The sequence below is a fragment of the Capricornis sumatraensis genome, chromosome 11 (genome assembly GCF_032405125.1).
Source record: "Capricornis sumatraensis isolate serow.1 chromosome 11, serow.2, whole genome shotgun sequence".
NCBI lineage: Eukaryota > Metazoa > Chordata > Mammalia > Artiodactyla > Bovidae > Capricornis > Capricornis sumatraensis.
In genome coordinates this window covers 43,960,349-43,987,989 of record NC_091079.1, presented here as the reverse complement: position 1 = coordinate 43,987,989, position 27,641 = coordinate 43,960,349, and the positions used below count along the sequence as shown (strand labels likewise).

Below are 27,641 nucleotides of genomic sequence, written 5' to 3'. Positions count from 1 at the left end.
GATTTTTGCATCCAGCACTGTGTCGCCACTGGCAGTACAGAGATAAATTATAACATGTTTTTTCTCCTAACATACATGACTGACCCTTGAGTAAAGCAAAAGTTCAGGGCACTGACAACCTCCAACACAGTTAAAAATTCCGTATAACTTTTGACTCCCCCAAAGCTTAACTACTATGAATAGCCTACTGCTGCCTTACTGATGACACGTGCTTAGTTGTGTCCCACTCTTTGTGACCCCATGAACTAGAGCCTGCCAGGCTCCTCTGTCCATGGGATTTTTCAGACAAGAATACTGGAGTGGGTTGCCATTTCATCCTGTAGGGGATCATACATGGTTGATTAACACATTTTGTATGTTGTATGTATTATATTATGTAGTCATACAATACAGTGAGTTAGAGAAAAAAGGTTATAAGAAAATCATAAGGAAGAGAAGACACGTTTGCAGTATGTACTGGGTTTATCAATACTATACGTTTCTCATCTGTTTACAAGTTTAGTAACTGCACAGCAGGGTGACTGCTAGTTATTAAGTAGAAATGGATCGTCACAGAGGTCTTCGTCCTCGTCGTCTGTCTTCGTGCTGAGGAGGAAGAGAGTCTTGCTGTCTCAGGGGGGCAGAGGAGGAGGAGGTGGGTGGGTGGGGGTGCAGGAAAGGCAGACACATTCAGTTTAAATTTACAGAAATACATCATAATTTCTGTCTTTTTCTGCTTTTTTATTTCTCTAAAAGTGTTTCTCCACGTACCCATCCTTCTTCCACAGTTTGCTTTAGTTTCAGCGCCTGTGTCAAAGAAGAGTCCATGTTGTAAAAAGAAGTCAAAAAGCAGGAAAAAATAAAAAAACCAGGCGCTTCTGCTAGGTTGTCCAATGTCAGTTTATTCCCCAGCGCTTACTGCGTCTCCTTCCTCCAGTCTGGCTCTGGTTTGGGAGTGTTCGTCTGCATCAGGTCGTCTTTTGTCCTCGGGTGCAGTGTCCATTAGTGCTTGGATCTCTCTGAGTTCCAGGTCTCGAAACGTTTCAGCCCCCTTCTTTTTTGGCCATATCCATAATCTGATTGGCTCTGTCATAAATGCCGTGTGGTCGTGCACATCATCCGAACAGTTTTCTCTAGCAGGAATGTACGGTTTTCAGCTTGGTGGCTTTCATGGCTTTTTCTTGAACAACCTGGGCATCTTCAGTGGTGCGGTCCTTACAGACTCTGAAGATATTCCGACTGTCAGCACTGACAGCCCTTTCCATAGAGCACCATGTGCACTAAACCTTAAAGGTTCTTATGACCCCTTGATCTGGAGTCTCAATTAGAGACACTGTTTTGGGGCAAGTAGACCGCTTTGACAGCTTTGGTGTTTAACTCATCATTCTAGGTGGCCAGGGGTATTGTCCAATTTAAAAAAATGTTAAAGGGTAGTCCCTTACTGGCAAAATACTTCCTGACTGCATCGATGGGACAAGGCATCGATAGAACCAATCCAGGAAAAGGGTTCTTGCTGCCCAGGCCCTCTTGCTGTGCAACCTAAAGATGGCAGCTGTGGTCATCTCTTCTCTTCAAGGCTGCTGCTGCTGCTAAGTTGCTTCAGTCGTGTCCAACTCTGTGTGACCCCATAGATGGCAGCCCACCAGGCTCCTCCGTCCCTGGGATTCTCCAGGCAAGAACACTGGAGTGGGTTGCCATGTCCTTCTCCAGTGTATGAAAGTGAAGAGTGAAAGTGAAATCGCTCAGTTGTGTCTGACTCTTAGCGACCCCATGGACTGCAGCTCACCAGGCTCCTCCATCCATGGGAATTTCCAGGCAAGAGTACTGGAGTGAGTCACCATTGCCTTCTCTGCTCTTCAAGGCTAGAGGTCAGCAACTTTGTAGATCAGGGCAGTCCTGGTCATCAACTCCACTGCACTTGTGTGAAACAGCAGACTTAGCCTATCTCAGCCTGCTGTATTAACTCCTGGTCCTCACTTCTCTTCCTAATGAATGTCCTTTGTGGATTCCCTGCTCACCCACCCCAGCCACCTGCAGAAGAGGGCACTTTCATCTGCAGTATACTAAAACCTGTCCAGGCAGATACTCTTTTCTCCTCAGAGATATTTTTCATGCTGTCTGGGAGCTCATCTGCTGCCTCTTGGTTGGCAGAAGCTGCTTTTCCTGTTATCTTGACATTTCTAAAGCCAAACCTCTTTCTAAAATTATCAAACCATCCTTTGCTAGCGTTTAGTTCTCCAGCTTTAGCTCCTTCACCTTCCTTTGGCTTTAAGTTGTCATGTGATGACTTCATACTCATCTATAGGTGTGGCTTTCTTACAGCAATCCTGCACCCACATAAAAGCTGCATGTTAAACATGAGATAAAGAAGTAGTTCACAGAAAGTGCCAGGTTCTCCTGCCTGCGGGGTAGCTGCGTGACCGCTTCATGAATGTCCTTTTCCTTTCTACAATGGTCCTTAATGCAGGATCCATTTATCTTGACACGGTGGCAGCCACAGCTGTGGACCTCAGCTCAATCAGTGGCGCACGTCAAGCAGTTCAGCTGTTGCTTGTAGTGTCGTGACTTTCCTCGGCTTCTCTGGAGCACTACCAGCATCACTAGCAGCACTTCGGTGGGTCCCGTGGTGTTATTCAAGGTTTACGATCTGACACTGAGCACGATGAAAGATGCACAAGAACCAGGAGAAACCAGTTTTTACTGCAGTGCAGTCTACTGTAGAGATGGCTGTTCACAGGGAGATGAATGGTGTCCTGTGGCCTTTTGAGGTTACTCTCAACACTTGACCTCAGCACAGAGGGTGGCTAGGAAGCTATGGCCGTGGTACAGTGTGAGCCGCAGGAAGGGAACACTGTGGCCTCACGCTGCTTCTCTATATAGTTATTCACATTTTCTCTCCACTTCAGTTGGTGCCGCGTCTGCTCCGGAAGTTTGCGTGTTAAGTTGTGATAAAAAATTTATCATGTTTGTTTTGTGGTTGTCAATGATATGAGAGACTAGTATCTACATACATTTTATGTACTCATGACATACTTACATCTTAATTTTTCTGATATTTCTAGGCTATGCAGTTCATCTTCTTTCCAATTGTCCGAAATCGCCACAAAATTTTCCAGTGTTTTTATTGAAAACAGTCCACATGTAAGTGGACTCAGGTGGTTCATGCCCATGTTGTTCAGGGGTCAGCTGTACTTAATTCACCTGCAGATCTTTAAAAAATTATAAGAGTAGAGCTCATTTTTGTTGTTTAGTCGCTAAGTCGTGTCCGACTGTTTGTGACCCCATAGACGGTAGGCCTCCAGGCTCCTCTGCCCGTGGGATTCTCTTGGCAAGAATACTGGAGTGGGTTGCCATTTCCTTCTCTGAGGATCTTCCCAACCCAGGGATCCTCTGCATTGTCAGGTGGATTCTTTACCACTGAGCCATCTGGGACGCCCATTAGCCCTGTCTTTTTGCTGTGAATCTTACCTTCTTCACCTTGAAAATGAAAGGGAGAGAGGAGATCAGGGTTGCCTCCCCTCTGCAGAGCCCCAGATCCCTGAAGTGTTCAAAGAAAAGTATCTTTCTGTGAAATGTTGGAAAAGCCATGGGAAACAGCTATAGAGGTTTCTTCACTTCAGGACTTGACTTAAAGCCTTGTGAGTCTCACGGGGTGAATAGTCTGGAACAGAGAGCCTCCTGGTGTTGTTCAGATCATGCAGCCCTCTTGTTCATGGCCCTTTTTAGCGTATGTTGAAAATTATTTTATGAAAGCTGGGAGATATCAGGGTACCTGATATTCTAGGTCTGCCTTCCATGGTTCTATTAATTTTAGAATGTCTGTTAGTTTTAACGGACATAAATGAAAGTGGTTACTGCCATCTCTTACTTTGGGGAAGGAACACCATTATTGATAATTCTGGCCCACAGCTGTATTCTCATAATTACTACAGTATCATTCTACACTGTGGCTTTATTCTGGAAAGTCCATATCTTGAAAGGAGTGGGTACGTTTTAAATTGGAAGTGTGGTTTCTGTTATAAAAGTATCCATTTTAATATAATTTTAATAAACCTAGAAGCAAAATCTTTCTGTTGCCTTTCAATAGTTTATGTAAGATGTCTCATATCAAGCTCATCATCAGCTATATTATATCAAGGGGCAACTAGACATAAGCTACTCTTTCAAGTATTAAGTTTCCTGGGTTAACTGCACAACCAAGAAAACAAAATGTGTGTGTGTGTGTGTGTTGTTGTTTGTTTGTTTGTTTTCATTACTTACTAGGCCACAGTGCTTCAGAAAAATGTTGTGGTTCTTTGGGCTTTTGAGAGCTTTGCTTCTATATACTCTTTTGCTGGTAAAATAAAGAGGAAGGTGTGTGTGTGTCAACAATAGTAGTCATGCATCCTGGGTTTCCTCAGTGACTCAGACGGTAAAGAATCTGCCTGCAATGCAGAAGACCTGGGTTCAGTCCCAGGGTCGGGAAGATCCCCCAGAGAAGGGCATCCAGCCCACTGCAGTATTTTTGCCTGGAGAATTCCATGGACAGAGGAGCCTGGCAGGTTACAGTCCTTGGGGTCATAAAGAGTCAGACAGGACTGAGCGACTAACACTTTTCACTTTCTTCATGCATCCTGTAAGTATCACAGTCACGGTTTTAGAGACAGAAGTGAAGTTGCTCAGTCACGTGTGACTATGTGCAGTCCCATGGACTTCAGCCCGCCAGGCTCCTCGGTCCATGGAATTTTCCAGGCAAGAGTGTTGGAGTGGGTTGCCATTTCCTTCCCCAGGGGATCTTCCCGACTCAGGGATTGAACCCAGTTTTCCCGCATTGCAGGCAGACGCTTTACCCTCTGAGCCACCAGGGAAGCCCAAGAGAGAGGAGGGAGATAGAGGGAAGAAGAAAATATGTGAAGCCCCTCTCTGCAAGAACGTTACCTCTCAGTAGGGCGGCAGACAGTGAGCAGACGTCTTCTCTGACGTCAGGCAGAGACAGACGCCATGAGGAAGATGAACCAGGACAGAGGCCAAAACGTGAGAAGGCACGCACGAGCTGCGGTAGCGCAGCAGCGGCGGACGCCTCGCTGGGAAGGGCCCCGGTCTGATTCGTCTCTGCCTGTGGGTCTCCCCAGGGCCCAGGACAGCGGGGGACACCAGGCGAGCATCTGGGGCTGCTGACTCAGCCGTGTGGCCCAGGCTGGTGGCGGCGGGAGGGTGAGAGGGGTCGGCGTCCGGGTGTGCTCTGAAGAAACCCTGACAGAGTTGCTGCTGGGCTCGTGGTGAGGCTCGATGTGGGAGCAGGCTCTGTAGATTGTGACCTGGAGGAGGCGCCGCCGCCGTCTGGGGGCCTCTGTCTGGGCTTCGGGAGGAGGCTGGGCCTGGAATGACAGACTGAGGAGCCACCGTTTGCAGACGCTTGTCAGGCCCCGGGGCTGGGTGCGTTCTCGGGAGGTTGGGAGGAAAGCAGGGGCCCTGGGAAGGTGGACCCCAGCTGGTGAGGTCGGGAGAACCTGGAGCAGGTGCTGCGCAGCCGGCTAGAAACCTGCTCCAGGAAGAGCCCAGCTATGTCGCATCTGAGAAACAGAGTGCAAGTCCCGAGAACAGTAACCTTGTGCATCCTCCCCGACCTCGTGTGTCCTCGCTGACCTCGTCAGGAATGGCTGCAGTAACACGGATCGGAGGAAAACCTACTTTGGGCCCTGGAAAGTACGTCAGCTCTGGCAAAGAGTTGTACCACTAAGACGAACAGAAAAGGGGGGTAAAAGGATGTGAGACCAAAGGAGTGTTTTTTAATCTGTAGTTTGTTTTAAACGGGAGAAGGTGCATCGTGTGATCCTAGGAGCTACGTTTTCGAACAGCTGACGGATGTGGGGGAAGCAGACTTTCTGTCCTGACTGGAGGGAGGCTGGGATTGGGGCGCTTGTGCGAGGAGGTTGATGCTCTGGGGCGTGTGTGATATGTGGTTGCGTGTGTGTGTGTGATATGTGGTTGCTAGTGTCCCATGTGAGGACAAGTGGCCTGGTGCATGTGAAAACTGCACCTCTAGAAAAGAGAGGTTTCTCTATGTTGATGAATGGATTTCATACCACAGTGACTGTCTTAATCGTTTCTTAGACAATGAGCACTTAGGTTAGCACCCTTCACCTATGTGGTTACTGGGCTCAAGTGATGACATTGACAAGCCATGTTAGACATTGTATCCATCTTGCAGTGGTTGTTACCTTGTTTCCTTAATGAATCTCTTTTTAATTTAATGTTTGTTATTTTAACATCAGAACTTTAAAGCCATACTAATATTAATGCAAGTGCTTTGGGAAATAGAGGTTAAATAACAATGATTTAAATTTGATTCATAACATCCATCAGCTCATCACTGAAAACGTTTAATTATTTTACAAGTATTGATTTGTCTTTTTCAGGTGTATCTCATTAAAGAGCACAACATTGTTGCACCGTATAAAATAGAAAGGGTAAGGTTTTCCCTTCATCCCCAACAATTTCCATAGTGATTTTGAGCAATAAGGTTCTGTGTCTGTGTTAACTTCTTTGGTGCAGTATAATGATAACAGGTATTTCAAGGCTTGTTACTTAGCAGTTATAACAAAATTATCCAAGGGAGCCACAGACTTCAGTTCAAAAGATTTCAGTTAACTTTTTAGCTTAAAAATAAGTGGGTCTATTAGTGGGGGAAAAGGCTTAAATTATTAGGTTAAAAGTTGAAATCAGAAGATGCATCATATTTACTGGGTATCGCTGAGGACTTCTTTTAAATGTTACAGAAATATTTATAGGTTATAAGATACCCTTATTTAAGAGCTCAGTAACAAGTGTATAAGTTCTCCTGATTGGGTAGAAGCTCTGAAGGACCATGAACACAGGACTCATAACTAGACATCACATCCAACCACTCTGCTTTACTTAATGTTGTGACTTCCCAAGTGGCTCAGTGGTAAAGAACCCGCCTGCCAAGGCAGGAGATGTGGGTTCGATCCCCTGAAGGAGGAAATGGCAACCCACTCCAGTATTCTTGCCTTGAGAATACCCTGGACAGAGGAGCCTGAGCACAGACCCGTGCTGCAGTTTCGCATGTAGTAAAGGGATAACTCCTAGCAGAGGAGACCTTACAGGACCTGGAGATGGGCCTACTGCTCCTGTCATGACTCTGCTGAATTAGGAAAAGCCCCACCTCTGAGCAGACTGCTGCAGGCTGAATGGCAGTTCTGGTCACAGGCCGGCCTGGCATGCAAGTCCTCGGCAGCAGCTGGGACAGCTGGCCACCAGTAGCCACCTCCAGGTTTTATGTGCAGGAAACAGCTGTGCACGCCGGTCAGTCAGGAGCAGTGAGCCCTGAGCTCTTGTTGCTCACAGGCAGTGCCATTGGCATCTGGGATGGAGGCTTCTTCACCGTGAGGGGCTGTCCCTCATGTTACAGGCTGCTGCACCCACTGAGTGCTCCCCGCGACACTGTCCCCTCCTGCTGTGTGGCACCTCCACATGTCGACAAATGCCCTGCAGGGGTGGCAGGACCACCTCCCTCCAAGCTGAGAACCACTGGTCGTTGCACCCTCACTGCAGAGGTTCTCCTGACGCCTCCTCAAGGCACAAATATGCTGAAAAGTGACGTCAAAGGAAGTGGGTCAGGTTGTCTGAAGCAAAGAAAAGCTCTTTTGTTCCAGTGTGAATGAGGACACCAGAAGATTCTCAGGTTTAAGGGGGAGAATGACGACATTGACGATGGTGATGAGAGATGATAGACTGGGAAGACCCTTATTCCTCTGATGGGGAGACTGGTTCAGAAACAGTACATGGATGAATTCCCTTTTTGAGAAATCCAGAAACCAGTTCAGAGTGCCCTGTGCCCAGGTGAGAGTGAAGTGAGCCACGCTGAAGGTGTAGGAACATTGGGGCATCGTCTCACCATAGTCCCTCCCCTGGCACAGTGCACGTGATTGCAGGGAATGCCCAGTTCCCATCTTCTCACCTGTCCTGGAGCTCTGATGGACCCATAATGCTCTAGATGTCTGGGGACCCTCCTTCCAAAACAGGAAAGAGCTGGGCTTGTGCAGCTGCTCCAGGGGACTTTGAGCCAGAGACAGGCAGATGCAGCCCAGCACACTCACCCTCGTGGGGAAGAGAAGAGCACAGTTTGTGACACATAAAAAGTAAGTCACAACACATGTGCTCCCAGCCTCAGAGCACGTGAGTGTGTGAAGCCAGCACTGACAGGATGAAGGGAGAGACTGACAGCTGCGCCGAACAGAGGAGACTCCCATGCCCACCTTCAATAATGGGCAGGTCATCCAGGCAGAAGATCACTCGGGAAACAGGACTCGACCAGTACTCTAGCCAGATGGGCCTCATAGACACATGCAGAACATCCTGCCCGATGACAGTGGGACACGCTCTCCTCACGTGCACAGGGGACATCCTCCAGATCACATGTGAGGTCACAAAACAAGTCAGTAAATCTAATAAGACTGATGTCATTCCAAGTATCTTTAACAACCACCGTGGAGTGAAACCAGAAATCCATAGCAGCAGGAAGATTCATACGTATGCGGAAATTAAACAACCTTCTTGTGCACACAGTGGGTCAAGAAGAAATAAAAAGGGAGATTTAAAAATACTTCAAGATGATCAAAACGAAAACATACCTAAACTCCTAGGATGCCGCAAAAGCAATCCTAAGAAGGAAGTTTAGAGTGTTAAACGCTTACCTTAAGAACAGAGGAAGCTCTCAAATTGAAAAACCTAATTAGATAGCTCAAGGAACTAGAAAAAGAAGAGCAAACTAAGCCCAAAGGCAGTGGAAGGAAGGAAATAGCAAACACAGAAGTAAATCTCCCAGGTGGGCTGAGGGAGTCCCCTGCAGCCGTCAGCAGGGGTTGCAGATGTTCTTAAAAATGACAGGCCCTGACGTGCTTGTTCTCCTCTGATTCAGTTCCTCTTCCTCTTTCAGGGCACGATGGAGTATGTCTTCGAGCTGGATGTTTCAGGGAAAGTAGAAGATGTTGTGGAGACACTGCTTCAGGTAAGTCAGCGCTCTTCTCAGATATTCACTGGCAAACTTTATTAAAAAGAATTTCATATTCGTACATCTCACCGAAACCATAACCCCTTCTATAAATCTGAATGAGATTTACTTGAATGTGTTGAACTTAAACTCTACATTAGGAAGAAGTCATAGGTGTTTTAGAATGGCTCTTAACTGTTACTGAGTAACAGAATGGTGGTTGTGTTTCATTGCTTCTAAGGAACTATCTTCTTATCATCAGAGAGAGAAATAAATCCATGTATATTTCTGTACTTGTAGCTTCATAGAGCATCCTGTCTGGACAAACTGGGGGACCAAACTGCCATGGTGAGTTTCTAAAGACCTGTGTCTTTATTGTGAATGAGCCTGCATTGATGTGTCACTTACAGATACTTACAGCCATATTTTAAAAATGATTTTGTCTTAACAGATAACAGCTATCTTGCAGTCCCGTTTGGCTAGGACGTCATTTGACAAAAACAGGTAAGTTTTCCATGATTTTGATTCCTGGTGGTAAAAGCAGCGGCGTTGTCATCTCAGGCCTCATTCAATGTGTCTGCCGCTGATGATGGGTGCTGGCGTCTGCCTCGCCCCAAAGCTGCTGACCTGGGGCAATGGCCCCAGCCTCAATGCCAGCGCAAAGTCTGGGGGCTCCTGGCCTCTTGAAGGCCTGGGGAATGGTGCCCCCCCAGAGCCTCCCAGTCTGTGAGCTTCTATCCTTTCACACGTTACCCCTTCCGTTCAGGCCACCAGCCCCCATTGCTCAGGTTGCTGTGACAGCATTTAGCTCATCGCCCCTGCACTCTCGCGCCTTTCCTTCTGCAGTCCCCTTTTCTCTACTCTTCTGAATGCGCTTTTAAAATACTTTCTTTCTAAAGAACTTACTTGTTTATATCACTTGTCTGTTTGATACTCCTCCAGAGGGTAAAGTATTCACTTTTCTAAGTATCCCATATATTTTCTGCAAGTAACTATACTTTCATATTAACCTATTCTCTGATTTCTTTCTCCCCATATTTTAAGTAGATTTCCTTCTGTTAAGTAGATTTGGGCTGTTTGTCTGTGTCTCTGTCTGCAGTACCACTGTGTTAATCACTGTGTCTTAGTATCTGCCCCGGCATTTCCTTTCTAATTTATGTCTTCAGTGTTTTGGTCTTATACATTCTGTGTAAAGTTAGAATCAGCTTGTCAAGTTCCATAGAAGAAAAGCCTACTGGGATTTTGACTCTGATTGCAGTGAAACTCTGTTTAAGTCTTCCTTAGTGTCTTTTTTGCCTGGAGAATCCCAGGGATGGCGGAGCCTGGTGGGCTGCTGTCTATGGGGTCGCCCAGAGTCGGACACGACTAAAGTGACTTAGCAGCAGCAGTAGTGTCTTTTTTACAGTTTTCTTTGTAAAAGTCTTTCTTCTCTTGTGTTAGCTTTATTCCAAGTACTTCATATTTTAGTGGTGCTTTAAATGGTATCCTAAAATATGTCATTTTCTCTTTATTGTTGACAAGTAGAATGAAGTATATTTTTGTGTATTCATTTTGTTTTTAGCAACCCTGCTAAACTTTGTGCAATTCCATTTACTTAATATATATGTACAGATTGTCTAATGTGTATAAAATCTTAGGTATGGATTTTTTTGCAGTCTCTAGTCATGAGATGTCATTTTTACTTTAGATTTTTGTGTTTTGCGGTATCCTTGCAGCTTAGGACAAAGCAGAACATATTGGTTGAATAGATTATTACGTGTCGGCTTTGGCTGAAAGCTTATGTGTATACGTGAGAGTAGTTGGTAATATTCTGTTTTAGTGCTACCTTTATGAGGTTTGTGAGCCTTACACTGTGTTTGAAAATGTTAGAGAGTTTGCTGGTAAAGTCATCTTGCCAAGAATGTCTTTTCTATGGTTATGTTTGTTCTTTCTCTGTTTCACCTACATAGCATTACTTTTCATTTTTGTATTTGTAGGATGTACCAGTTAAATGTGTTGCAGAGAGGCAAGTATAGCATTCATTTTAGGAAGGAAAAGAATAAGAATTATATAATGAGAATTAGCTTCTTTTGACCTACTTAGAATGGATAAATTTTCTAATTAGCAATTTAGACTTTAATCCTGGGCTTCAGCATGACATTAATTTAAAAAATGGTTCACCGTGAAAGTTTTAACTTATCCAGTCTCCAGAATGTTAGGCTAAAGAATTTGGGGGAGAAATATTTACAACATAAAGTGAAATGTTGCAAGATTATATAATTCCTCTAAACGAAAGAAAATAAACTTTTGCTAAATAAGTATGATTTTCATCATACTTCCAAGGAAATACTTTTTTTTACTGAAGTATATTTTTTTCCCTACTGTTCACTCTGAAAAATTTCGAATCCTCACAAGTTGAAAAGGTAATAGTGAACACAGATTCCATGTGAGTCACGAGGTATTAATTTGTCAACATTTTGCTCCATTTGCGTTGGTCCTTGCATGCTCATGCTGTTGCTTGCTGTGTGTGTACATAAGTCACACATGTATGTCTATATGTTATATACATAGGTATACATGCATAGCTGATGTGCATATGTACGCTTGTATGATATATTTAAAATATGAGTATTTTTCCTGAGCAATTTGAAATGACACTGCAAGACTCCCTCACACTTCACCCACGACTGCTTCAACATTTCTCTGTTACAGGAAGATCTCTGCCACCCTCCATACTGTTATGATACTCACACAGCAATAGTCTGCATGCCAGGCAGCTCATAGCTCCATAGTCAGGTTTCCCCATTTATACCCCGAAATGTCCTCATTAAAATACTAGGTATTAATTTTAGATTGAAAGATGTAAAGACAGGACAAAGAGTTCTATCTCCTCATCCAGTTCCCTGCATTGTTATATGTTTATATATAACATGTTTTATATATATACAAGTTATATGTTTATATATAATGTTTATATTATGCTGCTGTCTTTTGAGCATAATCCTAGATTTTTTTTGATGCTATCAAAATTTTATTTTCCAATTATTTCTTATGGTATATAGAAAATAGGGTGGTTGTTTTTTTTTTTTTTTTTTCTTTTTTTTTAAACAATGACCTTGTATCCTGTGGCTTTTCCAAATTCAAAATTCACTCATTAGTCGGTTTTGGCTAGAAGCTTATGTGTATAAATGAAATTAGTTTGTAATATTCTGTTTTATTGCTACCTTTTTGTGAGATGTGTGTCTTATACTACCTTTTAAAATGTTACAGAATTTGCTGGTAAAGCCATCTGTGTTTTGGGGTTTTTTAATAGATTCTATAGTGTTTTATCTGTCCATTATTATTTAATCTGTGAATAATGACAGTTTCACAAAAATTCTTAAGGCTTTTATTTCTGCTTCTTGCCTCATTGCACAGTTTGATTAATAGATGCGGTGAGAGCAGACATTCTTGCCTTGTTCTTGGTATTACAGGAAAGAGGTTTAATGTTTCACCACGAAAGAATGATGTCAGCGTGCCAGCTGTAGGATTTTCACAGCTGTCCTTTAATCAGGATTGAGGAAGTTTCTTATTATTCGTGGTTTGCTGAGAGTATTCTCGAAAATGAATGTAGAATTTTGTGAAGTGCTTCTTGTGCATTTATTGAGATCATCTTTTTTCTTTCATTCTGTTGATAGTATGAATTATGTTGATTGGTTTTTCATTGTTAAAACAACCTTGTATTTGTGGGGTAAATCCAACTTGCTTATGATGTATTGCTTTTTTTGTTTACATATTACTGGATTTTCTTTGCTAGAAGAAGAAGTCCTTTTTCTTCATAAAGGACTTTTTAAAGTTCCTTTTCATGTTTGGCTGTGCCAGGTCTCTGTTGCTGTGCTCAGGCTTTCTCTGGTTGTGGCGAGCGGAGTCACTCTCCATCTCAGTGCACGGCTTCTCATTGCGGTGGCTTCCCTGGTTGGGAAGCCTGTGCTGGCTCTAGTAGGATACACGAGCTTCAGTAGTTGCGGCTATAAAGGATTTTACATCTCTGTTCATGGATATTGCTCTGTAAATCTTAGTGTATTTGTGAGGTTTTGCTATCAGGGTTATACTCGCCATATAACATGAGTTTAGAAATGCCCCTTTAGTCTGTTTGCCAAGAACATGTGCAGGATTATATTTCTTCCTTAAATTTTTAATATAATTTATTGGTAAAGCCATACAGGCCTGAAGTGTTCTTATTCAATTTATTTACTCGGAAATGTTCTGATTCAATTTATTCACACGACGTATGACTACTTAGGTTGTCTGTTTCTTCTTGTGCCTGTTTGACAAGTTTTTTACTTGTCTGTCTTCTCTTCTGTGATACATAACCTCATCTGCTTTTTCAAAATGAAGTACTCATTGTACCCATTAAAAAAAAGGCAGTTTTATTTAGGTGACTAGCTTACGTCACCGCTTTTCTTATGTTAAGTGTTGTGTTTAGATACCTGTTCTGCAGAGTCACCCTGGAGCTCCCTCAGATAAAGTTAAGCCGAGAAAGTACATTGATTTCTGATTTTTCTTGCTTTTGCTGGAAAACGTATTTTCAGATTCCAAAGTGTTTCTGAAAAGCTGCACATGGAATGCAAAGCAGAAATGGTGACACCTCTGGTGACGAACCCTGGCCACGCCTGCGTCACTGACACCACCCTCTATTTCCAGCCTCTCAACGGGTACCCGGTAAGCGGACTGCGGGCCAGGGAGAGCTCCTTTGCATTGCAGTTTTCGTCTTCAGTGAACTTTTCATTCCCTGAGCTTGACTTTACTGTGTTCGCACATTTTGGTGAGAGTCAGAATGGCCGCCCCCTGCTCACCCAGCATCTGGTGTTTAACAGGCTCCCCGTGTGACCTTGACATTTGAGCTCCCCTAACTTGTTTTCTGTGACTTTGGGATCGCTTGCTCTCAGCGATGCGAGAAGAAACCCCGCCTCTCCCAATTTTAGTAAAGGGTCCTTAGAGATTTATACCTTTCTACCTGGAAGCACTTCTGCAAGCGAGCAGTGAAATCTACTAAGGTTAAGGAAAATGGATGTTTCCTGTGTACCTGCTTATCTGTACACCTGAGTCGTATTTCTCGTTATTCCTTAATTATAAACACAATCAGTAGGTCTTGCCCAGAGAAGTGGTAGAAAGTGGTCCTCTCCAGCCCGGGGCAGAGGTGCATGTTGAGATGCTGTCACTGGGCAGTTGCAGGGGTGGTGCTGGAAGCAGGCTTCTTTTCCACGATGCCTTTAGACTCATTTGGCCAGACAGTAGAGACTCAGATTTCTACACTAAGACTTGTTAAGGTTAGAGGCTTTATCTAGATCTGGCCCCTTTTCAGAGCGGTTCATTGAAAAAGCAGAAATCCCAGTACTCTGCTCGTACAGTTGGTCCTTTTGGCCGGCAGCTTTAAGAACAGAAATGTTTTCTGCCGTGGAAGAAGTTCTCCCAGTTGGTCAGTCATTGTATGTGCTTCCCTGGTGTTGCTAGAAGTAAAGAATCCACCTGCTAATGCAGGAGATGTGATCGACACGGGTTCCATCCCTGAGTCGGGAAGATCCCTGGAGAAGGAAATGGCAACCCACTCTAGTATTCTTGCCTGGAGAATTCCCGTGGACAGAGGAGCCTGATGGGCTACAGTCCATGGGGTCGCAAAGAGTTAGATGCAACTGAGCATGCCCCCCCCCCCCCGCCCCCACCACACACAGTGTCACTGAAACACAAATATATCCTTTTCTGTGCTGTGCTTAGTTGTGTCCGACTCTTTCTAACCCCATGGACCGTAGCCGACCATGAGGATTCTCCAGGCAAGAATACTGGAGTGGGTTGCCATGCCCTCCTCCAGGGGATCTTCTCAACCCAGGGATTGAACCCAGGTCTCCCACATTGCAGGCACATCCTTTACCATCTGAGACCCCAGGGAAGCCCTTTTCTACCTGATGCTATAATGAGTCCGTCCACCAGGTGGTGCAGCACACCCACTGGGCCCTTCAGTGGACCCAGTACATATCACTGCTGGCCTTCCCTGTGGTGTGATAAATTGTGTGGGCCACCACAGTTGCTGTGGCTTGAGTCAGTACTTCTGCAAAAATATCTGAGTATGTGCCATAGCTTCAGGGTCCCAGGTGTCTGGGCTGGGGGCCTTGGCTGGTGGTCTTGCAGCTTCTGCTGCTGCATACCCTGCCTCTGTGGGCTCCTCCTCCCTCTCATGTGGAGAGGAGGGTGGACCTGTAGCTTTTTGTAACTCTGTTCCTCTCTCACTAGCATTTCAAGGCTCCAGAGAAGCAAGAAAATTTCTCTCCTCATAAAGTTTAGAGGCGCTAGTTTATACTATAGTTTATGAGCTTCATTACACTGAGGTTTGGGCTTCCCTGGTGTCTCAGTTGTAAACAACCCGCCCTGCTAGTGCAGGAGACGCGGGTTCGATCCCTGGGTCAGTCAGAGCCCCTGGAGGAAGAAATGGCAACCCCCTCCGGTGTTCTTGCCTGGGAAATCCCATGGACATAGATGCTTGGCAGGCTGCAGTCCATAGGGTCGCAAAGAGTCGGACATGGCTTAACGCCTGAACAACAACACTGTAGTTTAAGGTGATAAAAGACAGGACTCTAAAAAAGATGCATATTAGTTTCTGAGCAAACTATAGGTCTATAAAAAGCAAAATTCCTGTGGGGTTGTATACACCAATCCTTTAATGCTCTTTATCACTCAACAAGTTTCCAAAAACCTGAAAGAAAGATGCCTAGGGATCCCCTGGTGGTCCAGTGGTTGAGACTTCAGCTTCCAGTGCAGGGAGTACGGGTTCACTCTCTGGTCAGGGAGCTGTAAGATCCCATATGCCTTGCGGCCAAAAAACTGAAATGTAAAACTGCTTCTGCAGTATCGTAACAAATTCAATAAGACTTTAAAAATGGCCCACATCAAAAAAAAAAATCTTAAAGATGGGTGCACTGTCATTCTGAGAAGTTGAGTACCAAAGCGGAGTGAGTAGGGGGCCATGTCCACGGTCACAGAGCTAGTGGAAAGGGCGGGCTGGCACGTAGAGTGGGGTGTGCCCTGTCCTAAGAGCCCCCTTTCTAGCTGTTCACTTGTGACCTGTTGGGAAGTTAAGGTGGGCTCATCTTTCCCTTTCTGATACCGAAGGGCAGCTTCTAGCTGCGTCAGAATGTTGCAGTTTGAGATCTCTCTTTTGTTCAGTCGTGTCCGACTCTTTGCGACCCCATGGACTGCAGCACGCCAGGCTTCCCTGTCCTTCACCATCTCCCAGAGTTTGCTCAGACTCATGTCCTTTGAGTCGGTGTTGCCATCCAACCAGCTCATCCTGTCTCTCTCCACTTTTAAAGAAGCCCGTGGTCCAGATAATGCTCCAGGACATCCGCCGCATTTACAAGAGGAGACACGGCCTCATGCCTCTGGTGAGTTCCCCTGGAGGATGGGCGTCTCGTCTTCGGGTTGGTCAGTGGTCCATTAACTTAAAGCGCCCGGGGCCACTGTGGAAGGTGCCGGCATGTTGTGTTGTAAGCAGGTGGGCTCTGAGTCCCATGGCTCCTTCTTCTGGGTGAGCTGGCAGTTTTTAAAGGAGCAGCTGTTTTGGTAGGTGGGAGGGCTGCTGGGAACATGTTCTTGGCTCCCAGAGCGAGAGGGCTCGAACACCCTCTGTTTTTCCCTCCCAGGTGCTCAGGGCTCTGGGTTTGCGCCTGCAGAACCAGCCCAGGGCCCCTTGCCGCCACCCTGTTACAGCCCAGCAAGGTCTCCAGGCAGAGCTTAGAAGCTTACAGAGGCCAGCCCTCAGTGGAACTGTAGCATAGTTACTGTGGACTTAGATTACTTCTGCCCCCAGGCCTGGGGAGAGGGAGAAACGGATAAGGTAACCACTTCAGCCACCAGGGCTGTCCTGCCTGCCGTGCCTCTTATCTCAGGGATAAGCCCAAGTCCACCCTCCTGTGAGTCACACACTTCTAATCTAGAAACCAGTCCCCGCAAAGGGTGTGACTCCAAGGGCTTGTCATTTGATGTCAATATCAATGTATTTGTTCTCCTTTGAAGACTAACCAGTGAGTTGGTGGCGTTACAAAAGCATTGTGGATATTGAAGCAGCTTGTTTTGTTAGAAATTGGCATTAATTAAGTACTTTGTGTGTGCTGGGCAGTTTATGTATAATGTCCATTCACCAGCACAGCCTCTCTGAGGTTACAAGATACCTCATTTTACAAAGAAATTAAGGCTCCAGGAGTTAACTAGTAGCGTGAAAGTCTGTGTTTGAACTGAGGAAAATGCTCTGCTTTCATCCTTTCTGTTCCTGTCCCTTCTTGGCCTCACCAACACGTCATCTATACAGCTCAATAGTTTTCTTAAGAATAATTGCAAGCTCCTATTTGAATGAGTTCAATTATCAATTTGTTAAATTGACATAGTTATGGTTGAATTAGTTTTTCATCAATAAGAGGATCAGTTAAGTAATTTATCAGTTTCCCATATGGCGCTTGTGGTAAAGTATCTGTCTGCCAATGCAGGATATGCAGGAGAGACAGGTTCGATCCCTGGGTTGGAAAGATCTCCTGGAGAAGGAAATGGCAACCCATTCCAGTATTCTTGCCTGGAAAATTCCATTAACAGAGGAGCCTGGTGGGCTACAGTCCATGAGAACACACAGAATCAGATATGACAGCACACAAAGTGAATTACATTCATTCAGTGAAATATTACATTGTCATTAAAATATAGACCAACCATGTATAAATCAACATACACAAATCACAAAAACCTAATCAGAAAAGTATGTATTTTTTAATATACAAAAATGCTACATATATTTAGAGGCACATAAAAATGTACTTAAAAGTATAAAAAGTATGCATGAGAGTTCTAAATATAAAAATCAGAATTATGATTGAATTTATAAAGGAAAGCTAAACATTTGTGTTTGAAAAACATATGTGAAGACACAAATTGCCAATTTTGATTTGGCACAAATTCACAAATGTGATTACCAATAAAAATACTCCGCACTAAAAGGGATTTTATAAAGTTTAGCTGAAATACATGTCTTGTTCTCATGTTTATAAATTAAATGAATAGCTGGGGAATATGCATACAAGACCTACAAATAAAAAAATGCAAGTGTTGAATTGAAAGGCTTTTATACTTGAGTCACTCACATTGAGGTGCCATTTGTTCTATCCTCCCTGGATCTGTAGGGCTTGGAAGTGTTTTGCACAGAAGATGACCTGTGTTCTGACATCTACCTGAAGTTCTATGAACGTCAGGACCGAGACGACCTCTATTTTTACATCGCTACATATCTAGGTTTGGCGCTCACCCGTCCTGTATGCTCACGTGGAGGTGGCTCAGCAGTGGAACAGTTGCCGTGTCCACTGTCGCCTCTCCGGGTCCCCTTTATCTGTTCTCATCGGTAACCATCATTAGCAGAGTGGCATTTTAGAAACAAAGGGAAATGTAAATGAAATTTGGTAGTAGTTCACTCAAATTCTGTATTTTAAAAACTCTTGGTGAATGTATCTATATGTTTTTCTGTATCTTAACGACACCCCAGTTGAATGGGTTATAAAGAATACACATGGTCATTTTTTATGTTCAATCCTGTCTTATGTTAGTTTATGAATGCCAGGACTGGGCTCCCTCATATGAGACAGTGGGGTATGCAGTCATGTGTTTGTGATCATTAATTGTGGTCCTAATCACAAAACTGGGAGACGGTGCAAAAGGGACGCGTGAACCTTCTATGCTCTTATGGTACCATGGAGCGCAGTTTGCCTCTAACTACTACTTCCTCAGTCTTCCACGGGAAATGCGAATTTTCCCACTTTTTTCAGAAAGGACACCTGTATTTTCCTTTCTGAGCACAAACATATTAAGTTGTGTGATTGAGTTAAGTTTTTCTTGTTTTCAGAGTTGTCAGATGACTAGAATGGGATGGGTTTAAGTACATGTTAGAATTGTGTTAATACCATCTCAGTTTTGTTTGCTGTTCCAGGGTGCAGTGAACCCATTTATGAAGTAGCGAGTTAATTCCCTTAGAAAAGAAATTTTCTCTCAAGGAGGAATAGTTTGTTTTCACGTGAAGAACTTTATATTTTAAAGTTTATAAGTGAACTTTACTAAAGTTCACATTTGTTTATTCTCACATTAAGCTATTCAGTTTAACTCAGTCCATAACTATAGCTCCGCTACAGGTTTACTGTTATCTCCTGCCTCCCAATTTAATTTTTCTAACTGTAACAAGATTGCAACAAAAAACTCAACTCTCATAGTGAGTCCTAAAATCTTAATCCCACCATGGTCTAGAAGGTCGCTTCTGTGAAGTGTCCTTTCCAAGTTTATTCCTGAGATTGTTCAGACTTCCTCTGTGATGTTCTAAGAATGGAAAATCAGGGGAGAAGTGTTCTGGTCTTTTTTTTTTTTTTTTTAAGCCCTTTCCAGGTAGCCAGTTAGAGAAGAAACTTGGCAAAGTACTTAAGAATAAATATTGAATCGGCAAATGAGGAAAGTTGTTTTATGCTGCCAATAAAAAGTTGAAAGCAGAATTTTCTAAACATAATAGAAAAGTGGACTCATTTCACAGGAAGGTTTTCACTGGTGTCACACAATCTGTGTTTTCCTTCTTTTCTGAGGTTATTTCCGGGTGGTCTCTCTGGGCCTTCTAGTTGAGAAATCACATCCTCCTGACAGACACCTGATTTCTCCTTCAGCAGTTTCTGTTCTTTTCTGTATTCCTCACTTGCATAAATAATACATAGTCATTGACAAATCAGCCGTGTGCCTGTCTTCCAGATCTAAAAGAGAAAGAAAAGATGGTTTTGTTTTGATTTCGTAGGAAATGGAGGAAATGAGCTTTTTCAAATGGTAATGGCTTCTTAAAGGCATTGAAATTCAAGCACATTGGGAACGATTCTTTGTTAGTAAATACATATTGTGGACTACAGATAAATATAGTAAACATTATATATTGCCATGTAATGTTGATGTATTTGCTTTATATTTTCATGTTTATGTCATATCTATTTAACAGATGTGATATTTAATATCCTATATTTTATAGATGTGATATGTCTATGTCATATCTCACAGATATGATGTTTTATGTATTTAATAGATACAGTATGTTTTCTGTCATATATCTCATAGACATGATGTTTCATATCACATATTTGATCATTTTCCCTCCTGGATCTTAGGGATGCTCATCCTTGACCAGACAACTCTTTTGTGAAAACAGATTAGCCTACTTTTCTTTTTTTGAAATGTGCTTTTCAACAGTGGGTTGAAGGGTCTACACTGCAAGCCCCTGTAGGACCGTCACGTGCTGAGTGGCCGTGGCCCGCGTGCGCTGAGCGTGGTGTGACCCGGGCCTGTCCCCCTGTCCCTGCAGAGCACCACGTGCCTGAGCGCACGGCCGAGGGCTACACGCTGCAGTGGCAGCGCGGCCTCCTGTCCAACTACCAGTACCTGCTGCACCTCAACTCGCTGGCCGACCGCAGCTGCAGCGACCTCTCACAGTACCCCGTGTTCCCCTGGGTCATTGGCGACTACAGCAGCTCCGAGCTGGGTGCGTGTGTGGGCCGGGCTTTCAGAGCAAAGAGCTCGCTCCGTTCTAGGACCACGTTGTGATTCGTGAGCAGGATAAAACCCGCTCCACCTCGTGACTCTAGGTGGCCAGTTTCTGCGCCATGATGCTGGATAACATGTGTCACGTGAATTACATGTGTTCTGTATGTTCTCTCTACTGTCTCTGAATTTTTTTTAATCCTAAAGAAACTACTCGCATACGTCTTAAAAGCCATACCCAGAAAACATGCATGTGATCTTTAGCCAGTGTTACTGTAATTACCAACAAGTATTGTTTTCAAATACTGAAGAGTTCACTTGGAAAATCACACCTCAGGTTATCATATTAACTGTCAATTCATATTCAAAAATGTGATTATCAAAAGTAATAACTATTAATTATAGAGCACTTAGTTCAGTTCAGGCGCTCAGTCCTGTCCGACTCTTTGCGAACCCATGGACTGCAGCACGCCAGGCCTCCGTGTCCATCACCAGCTCCCAGAATTTACTCAGACTCATGTAGAGCACTTAGAAACTACTGAAATACTCAAGGAAATAAGAATCATCAATGATCACATTACCGAGAGAGTATATTTCTTTCTCTCAAATTATTTTACCAAAATTATTGTGATTGCATTGTAATTTTATAATGGCTTAAAATTAGATATTATGAAGATTAAATTACTTTTGACAGTTCACTGATTGCTCCCTTTTACTTAAAAGAGGTGACAGATTTTCTAGGAATATTATTTATCTGATAATTTTAAGGTCCCCAGTTCTTCAATTATGCTATTATCATTGATAATATTCACAGTAACTCAAACCTAAAAAGTAAATTTTGATAGAATAATGGGTTTTGAAATTTGTTTACTTTTTTCTGTCATTTTACTTGGAATATAATTTTTCTTAATCAGTAGGTCTTTTTAAAAAAATATTCTGAACATTTTCAAATTAGATTTTATTCTTGAGTGGCTGTAGCTAACTAAACACTCAAAAGTTCTAACCTTTACAGCTGTATAAACACACACCAGAAATACTGTAATTCTAATGGAGCTGTCCTAACTTTTAGAAAGCTGTTTATTATTTGGAAATAAATGTGTGCATGTCAATCAGTTCGGGGGTAATGTTATTAAGTATAAGCTTGCCAGCTTTCTTTCTTCTTGAATTATCATTGGTTCACAGTGCTATGCCAATCTCTGTAGAATTATCATTGGTTCACAGTGTTGTACCAGATCTCTGCTGTACAGCAAAGTGACTCAGTTTACACATATAGACAGTATTTTTTTATATTCTTTCCCGTTATGGTTTATCACAGGACTTTGAATATAGCTCCCTGCATTATGCAGTAGGACCTTGTTGTTTTCCCATTCTAAACGTGACAGTTGGCATCTGCTAACCCCCAACAGCCGCTCATCCCTCTCGCCTCCGCCATCCCCTTGGCAACCACGAGCCTGTTCTCTGTGCCCGTGAGTCTGTTTCTATTTTGTAGAGGGGCTCATTTGTGCCACATTTTAGATTCCACGTATGAGTGATAGAATAGACTGTATCTGTCTTTTTCTTCCTGACTTACTTCATTTAGTATGATCATCTCTAGTTGCGTCCTTCATTTTAATTAGTTTTTGACAATCTGTTTCTGTTGCAGATCTGTCAAATCCAGAGACCTTCCGGGATCTCAGTAAGCCAGTAGGGGCCCTCAACCAGGAGCGTCTGGAGAGGCTGCTGGTACGTGGACCTGGGGATTCCTGGTTTCTAAGCAACCCAGGTGCCATGGCCTGTGTTTTTATAGCTCCTGACACTCGTTTCCCCAAAACTTGGTGGAGGTGTATCCGAAGAGACCAAAGGTTCTGAGCATATTCTTTACCCTCCCTCTGCCTTCTGCCTTCCTTCCCCCAGGAATTTAGCTGCTTAGCATTTGCTTACAATTCAGTGGGTGGGAGCTGAGCTCATCACAGGTTTGCCAATTTATTTTCACGACGAAATTACCCTTTGGCGAATGGCACAAAAGATAGGTAAAATTTCTTCTTCTCAATCCCACCCCAGCAGACATTGTTACCACTGAGCCAAGAAAACCAAGATGCTTGTTGCAAGAATGTGGTGTTTCTTCAGTTTCCCCCCTCTGTTTATCTGCTCCTTTTCCTATTTAAGAGAGAAACTGGGGGCTAGGATGTGACCAGGCCATGGTTTCCCTCGGCTTTGCTCCCGGATCGGTTACTGTCCCCAGCCGGCCCTCACAGGCCCCCTCTCCCTCCTGCAGACCCGCTACCGGGAGATGCCGGAGCCCAGGTTCATGTACGGCAGCCACTACTCCTCCCCGGGCTACGTGCTCTTCTACCTGGTCCGGATCGGTGAGCTTCGTCGTCACTCCCGGGGACACGCATGTGCACGTGGGCTCTGCAGTGGTTCCGTGAGCTTATGAACTCTGGTTTCCCCCCCTCCAGCACCGGAGTACATGCTGTGCCTGCAGAATGGAAGGTTCGACAACGCAGACAGAATGTTCAACAGGTAGACATCTGTGCCTCCCATTCAGCTTTTTAAACTTTCTCATTTATACAGGCACAGTGTGTTTACCTGGAAAACTAGATATAAACAAAAATGGAAGGACATGTAAGAAAACACATATAGTGTAAGTTTAAAAACACTTCCGTTTATCCCATAAACTTTTATCCAGTATGTAAAAGATTTTCGTTTTCTATATATACATTTATGGTTGGACTTCCCAGGTAGCTCAGGCGGTAAAGAATCTGTCCACAGATAGGGAGACTTGGGTTTGATCCGTGGCTTGGGAAGATCCCTGGAGAAGGAAATGGCAACCCACTCCAGTATTCTTGCCTGGGGAATTCAGTGGACAAAGGAACCTGATAAGTTACAGTCCAAGGGATCACAAAGAGTGGAACACAACTGAGCGACTGACATATACATGCAGTAATGTTGTATCTATACCTCTTAGGCTTTGTAGTTGTGTGTGTGTATGTAAATATGAGAACATATCTGAAACAGTGTTTTGTCCTGCCCTTTGCAGCCTTGTATTAGATCTTAAAATTTTCCCCATATTGTTAGATGTTCTGCAAAACGGTGATTGTTTTTTTTAAATGCGTGTATCTCTTCCTAATGTATGACATAATTTATTTTAACTGTTTCTTTGTTGGACATTTAGGCTGTTTCCAACATTTCATTATTCTAAATAAGCCTGCTATGAATTGAATACAATTCCCTCTGAGTGTCTAAATATTTTTTAGTTACAAAAGTAATATTTTCTTACCATGAAAAGCAGAGTATAAAGAAGAAAGTAACTTCACTTGGCATCTGACCACACTGAGATAGAGCTCATCGTTCATCTTTTGGTCTGTCTTTTCCAGTCTTTTTCTAAGCTCTGCACATGTCTATTTATGATCCCTTTTTGAAATGAGCTATTAAAAGCTCATTTTTTTTGTGCTCGTTTTTCATGTTTAAGCACCTGCCCCGAGTGGCCCTTCAATGAGGCCATGTGTGGGGGAGGCTCCTGTCTTAGACTTGCAGATGTCCCCATCCCAGGTCCATGTCCTGACCCTGTGCTCACACTCTGTGTGGACCCAGAGTTTTCTTGTCTGTAAAAGGGGAGGGGGAGGGACTCATGTGAATGTTGGGAATTATGAATTAATAAGAGAAATGATCTGACTTAGGTAAAGTGTAGAATAGCGCCCTGGCACCTAGAAGTGCTGCTCTTGCTATTTCCATACCCTCAATTTAAAATCAGTTGAATTTTTTTTTCATATTTAGTATTGCAGAAACTTGGAAAAATTGTTTGGATGGTGCAACTGATTTTAAAGAGGTAAGCAGTTACCAAGCTAATGATTCACTGGGCTTGTGGCTTCTAACTGCTTTAAAAATGTTTGCTACTGTTCTTTTCTTTCTTCCACAAAACTTTCAGCTGATCCCGGAATTCTACGGTGATGATGTCAGCTTTTTAGTCAACAGTCTGAAGTTGGATTTGGGGAAGAGACAAGGAGGGCAGCTGGTTAACGACGTAGAGCTCCCCCCTTGGGCACGGAGTGAGTACCACCTGGGAAGTGTTGAATCTCAGAAACCTTCCACTTAGTCGTGCAGTTTCAGTATTGTTATTTAGTTGCTTAGATTTTTTAAAACAGTAGAATTCTCTGTCTAGAGGAGATGGTAAAAATCTTACTCCAAATTGTAAGTATTCTGTGAGACTGTCATGTAAAAACATTATTATGTACTTGAGAGAGCTAAAGATAAAAATAATTTTTGCCTCTTCCTCCACCTCAGATTTATATTTTATATGATGGAGGGGGTGGGTGAGCCTCATTAAGGAACATGTCCCTCTGGCCTGTCCCAGAAGCCCTGCCTGCATGCCTGAGTGCATGCTTAGTTGCTTAGTTTGCGACCCCATGCACTGTAGTCCGCCAGGCTCCTCTGTCCATGGAATTCTCCAGGCAAGAATACTGGAGTGCATTGCCATTTCCTCCTCCAGGGGATCTTTCTCACCCAGGGATCGAACCTGCATCTCCGGGTTCATTACTGCCAGTGTGCCTGGGAAGCCCCAATGTCTGTCGACATGTGGACAGACAGAAGGAATGGGAGAGGCGTCCCTGTGGTCCAGTGGTTAAGACTGCACACTCCCAAGGCCAGGGGGTCGGGGTTCAGTTCCTGCTTGGGGAACTAGATCCCACAAGCCCTGCAGCGTGGCCAAAAGGAAAAAAGGCATGGGAGGAAGTCAGGTGGCACCCCCGGGTGTTTTGACCGTGGCTTCCTCCTAGGTCCCGAGGACTTTCTCCAGAAGAGCAGAGCCGCGCTGGAGAGTGAGCACGTGTCCGAGCACCTGCACGAGTGGATCGACCTGGTGTTTGGCTACAAGCAGCAGGGCCGGGATGCCGTCGGAGCCCATAATGGTGTGTAGTAGCCATGGAAAAGGCAATGGCACCCCACTCCAGCACTCTTGCCTGGAGAGTCCCGTGGACGGAGGAGCCTGGTGGGCCGCAGTCCATGGGGTCGCTAAGAGTTGGACACAATTGAGCGACTTCACTTTCACTTTTCACTTTCATGCATTGGAGAAGGAAATGGCAACCCACTCCAGTGTTCTTGCCTGGAGAATCCCAGGGGTGGGGGAGCCTCGTGGGCTGCCATCTGTGGGGTCGCACAGAGTCGGACACGACTGAATCGACTTAGCAGCAGCAGCCATGGAAACTCCATTTGGCATTTGACGGAAGCAAAAGCAAACCCCCCACAACGGGCTCAGCACAGCCCAGCTTGTTTCCTTGGCCAAAGCATCTGGTCTCAGCATATGGGGTCTCCTGGCTCAGAGGCCCCGGATTCGATCCTGAGTGAAGGAGGAGGAAGTGCTTTTGTCTAAAAACACCCACTTCTCTGTGACCCGAGGGGTCTATGCCGAAGACTCCTACCTTCAGCATGTCCACGCCATCCCAGCCAGTAATTTCTGCTGCAACTCAGTCAGGATAGGATTGGACAGCTCCTACAAGGGCCCTGGAGCGTCCCTGTTACTGAGCAGACAGGAGCCGGCTGCAGCCCTCCTCTTCATGGTCAGCTCTCGTCTCCTCCAGGCTCCTCGGCACCCGTGGCGGGAGGTGGTCTGACCCCTCGCTTGTCCTCCACACATGGCGCTCTGTACTCAGCCCAGGAGAAGGCGCTGACCGAGACACACACCCAGATAAGAGTGTCTCACCGCCAGTTAGACTGAAGCTCAGAAAACTAACAGTCCTCTTTGATGTTGGCCCAGGCTGGGTAGTATGAGGCTATTTCGCAAAGTGAAAATCAGTTTCTTTGAATACAAGTTAAAATTTGTTGTTTTAAAATTCTGAGCATTGTGAATTGGAAGAAAACAACACAGCTTTCAATAGTGTTTTTGTGTCTCTTTTTCCAGTGTTTCATCCGCTGACCTATGAAGGAGGTGTGGACTTGAACAGGTATTTATTTACGTGTCTGTAAGGAATTTTCTTGGGCTTCCCTGGTGGCTCAGACAGTAAAGTGTCTGCCTGCAATGCAGGAGACCCAGGTTCAGTCCCTGGGTTGGGAAGATCCTCTGGAGAAGGAAGTGGCACCCCACTTTAGTACTCTTGCCTGGAAAATTCCATGGACAGAGGAGCCTGGTAGGCTACAGTCCATGGGGTCGCAAAGAGTCGGACACGACTGAGCGACTTCACTTAAGGAATTTTCTACTTGAGCCACAAATGAGCTCTGTGTCTAAATGATGAATGCAGTTCTCTGAGGATATAAAGGCATGGGAATGTTACAGTGAATTATATAGCCCGCTTTTACCATTATATAAAATACTGAGCCTCAGAAATTAAAGACATGTCATATGGTCTGGGGGCCTTCCCTGGTGGCTCAGTGGTAAAGAACCCACCTACCAGCACAGGAGATGCAGGTTCCGTCTCTGGAATGGGAAAATCCCCTGGAGGGGAGGGGATGGCTACCCACTCCAGTATTCTTGCCTGGAGAATTCCATGGACAGAGGAGCCTGGTGGGCTACAGTCATGGGGTCACAGAGAGTCAGACACGGCTTAGCAACTAAACAACAAATAAACAATACAGTCTAGACAGTTCTAGCATATAGTTGCTGTTACTGTTTGAGGGTTAATCTCTCTCCTGTTGATCTGAATTATTTGAAATGCATGCATTCAGGGAGCTTGACCCCAGTGGTCACCACAGGGTTTGTGTTCTGTCCTAAAGCATCGAGGATCCTGACGAGAAGGTTGCCATGCTCACCCAGATCTTAGAGTTTGGACAGACACCCAGACAGCTCTTTGTGACACCCCATCCTCGAAGGATCACCCCAAAGTTTAAAAGCTTGTCCCAGCCCTCCAGTTACAATGCCTCCACGGCAGATTCTCCAGGTAAATCTTGTAAAGAGAAGAAACAACATGAGCACCTTCTGTTTCTTTCTTGATTAAGCCGTTTTCTGCAGGTTCTAGAGAAGAGACGAGTTATGAACCCTGAACAGCTTAGAGATGATTCTGTTTTACTGTCTCACTGAGTTGCTCCTACAAACAGACCTCTTTGTGTTGTTTTGTTTAACTGTGTAAAGGAAATTAACTCACTTGTAGTTTCTGGTCATTTAATGCAGCCTGGGAGCATTTGTTGCGGTTATGTTCTTTCTTTTCTGTTGTTTTCC

The 27,641-nt window shown here is 44.3% G+C and overlaps 1 protein-coding gene across 6 annotated transcripts in view; it reads left to right on the top strand.

Moving 5' to 3' along the window:
- NSMAF (neutral sphingomyelinase activation associated factor) overlaps positions 1-27,641 on the top strand; it is a 65,623-nt gene that overhangs the window by 26,019 nt on the left and 11,963 nt on the right. For 3 of the 6 annotated variants that reach the window (XM_068983844.1, XM_068983849.1, XM_068983845.1), the window contains 16 exons: positions 6,378-6,428; positions 8,918-8,989; positions 9,272-9,319; positions 9,423-9,475; positions 13,522-13,651; positions 16,294-16,365; positions 18,148-18,256; positions 20,340-20,516; positions 22,158-22,237; positions 22,770-22,860; positions 22,954-23,017; positions 24,272-24,323; positions 24,423-24,543; positions 25,270-25,401; positions 26,391-26,433; positions 27,200-27,363. In XM_068983844.1, the coding sequence (XP_068839945.1) occupies positions 6,378-6,428; positions 8,918-8,989; positions 9,272-9,319; positions 9,423-9,475; positions 13,522-13,651; positions 16,294-16,365; positions 18,148-18,256; positions 20,340-20,516; positions 22,158-22,237; positions 22,770-22,860; positions 22,954-23,017; positions 24,272-24,323; positions 24,423-24,543; positions 25,270-25,401; positions 26,391-26,433; positions 27,200-27,363 (1,459 nt within the window). Of the gene's footprint in view, positions 1-6,377; positions 6,429-8,917; positions 8,990-9,271; positions 9,320-9,422; positions 9,476-13,521; positions 13,652-16,293; positions 16,366-18,147; positions 18,262-20,302; positions 20,517-22,157; positions 22,238-22,769; positions 22,861-22,953; positions 23,018-24,271; positions 24,324-24,422; positions 24,562-25,269; positions 25,406-26,367; positions 26,434-27,199; positions 27,364-27,641 lie in introns of all 6 variants that reach the window. The other 3 variants (XM_068983848.1, XM_068983847.1, XM_068983846.1) reach the window with 3 other exon arrangements.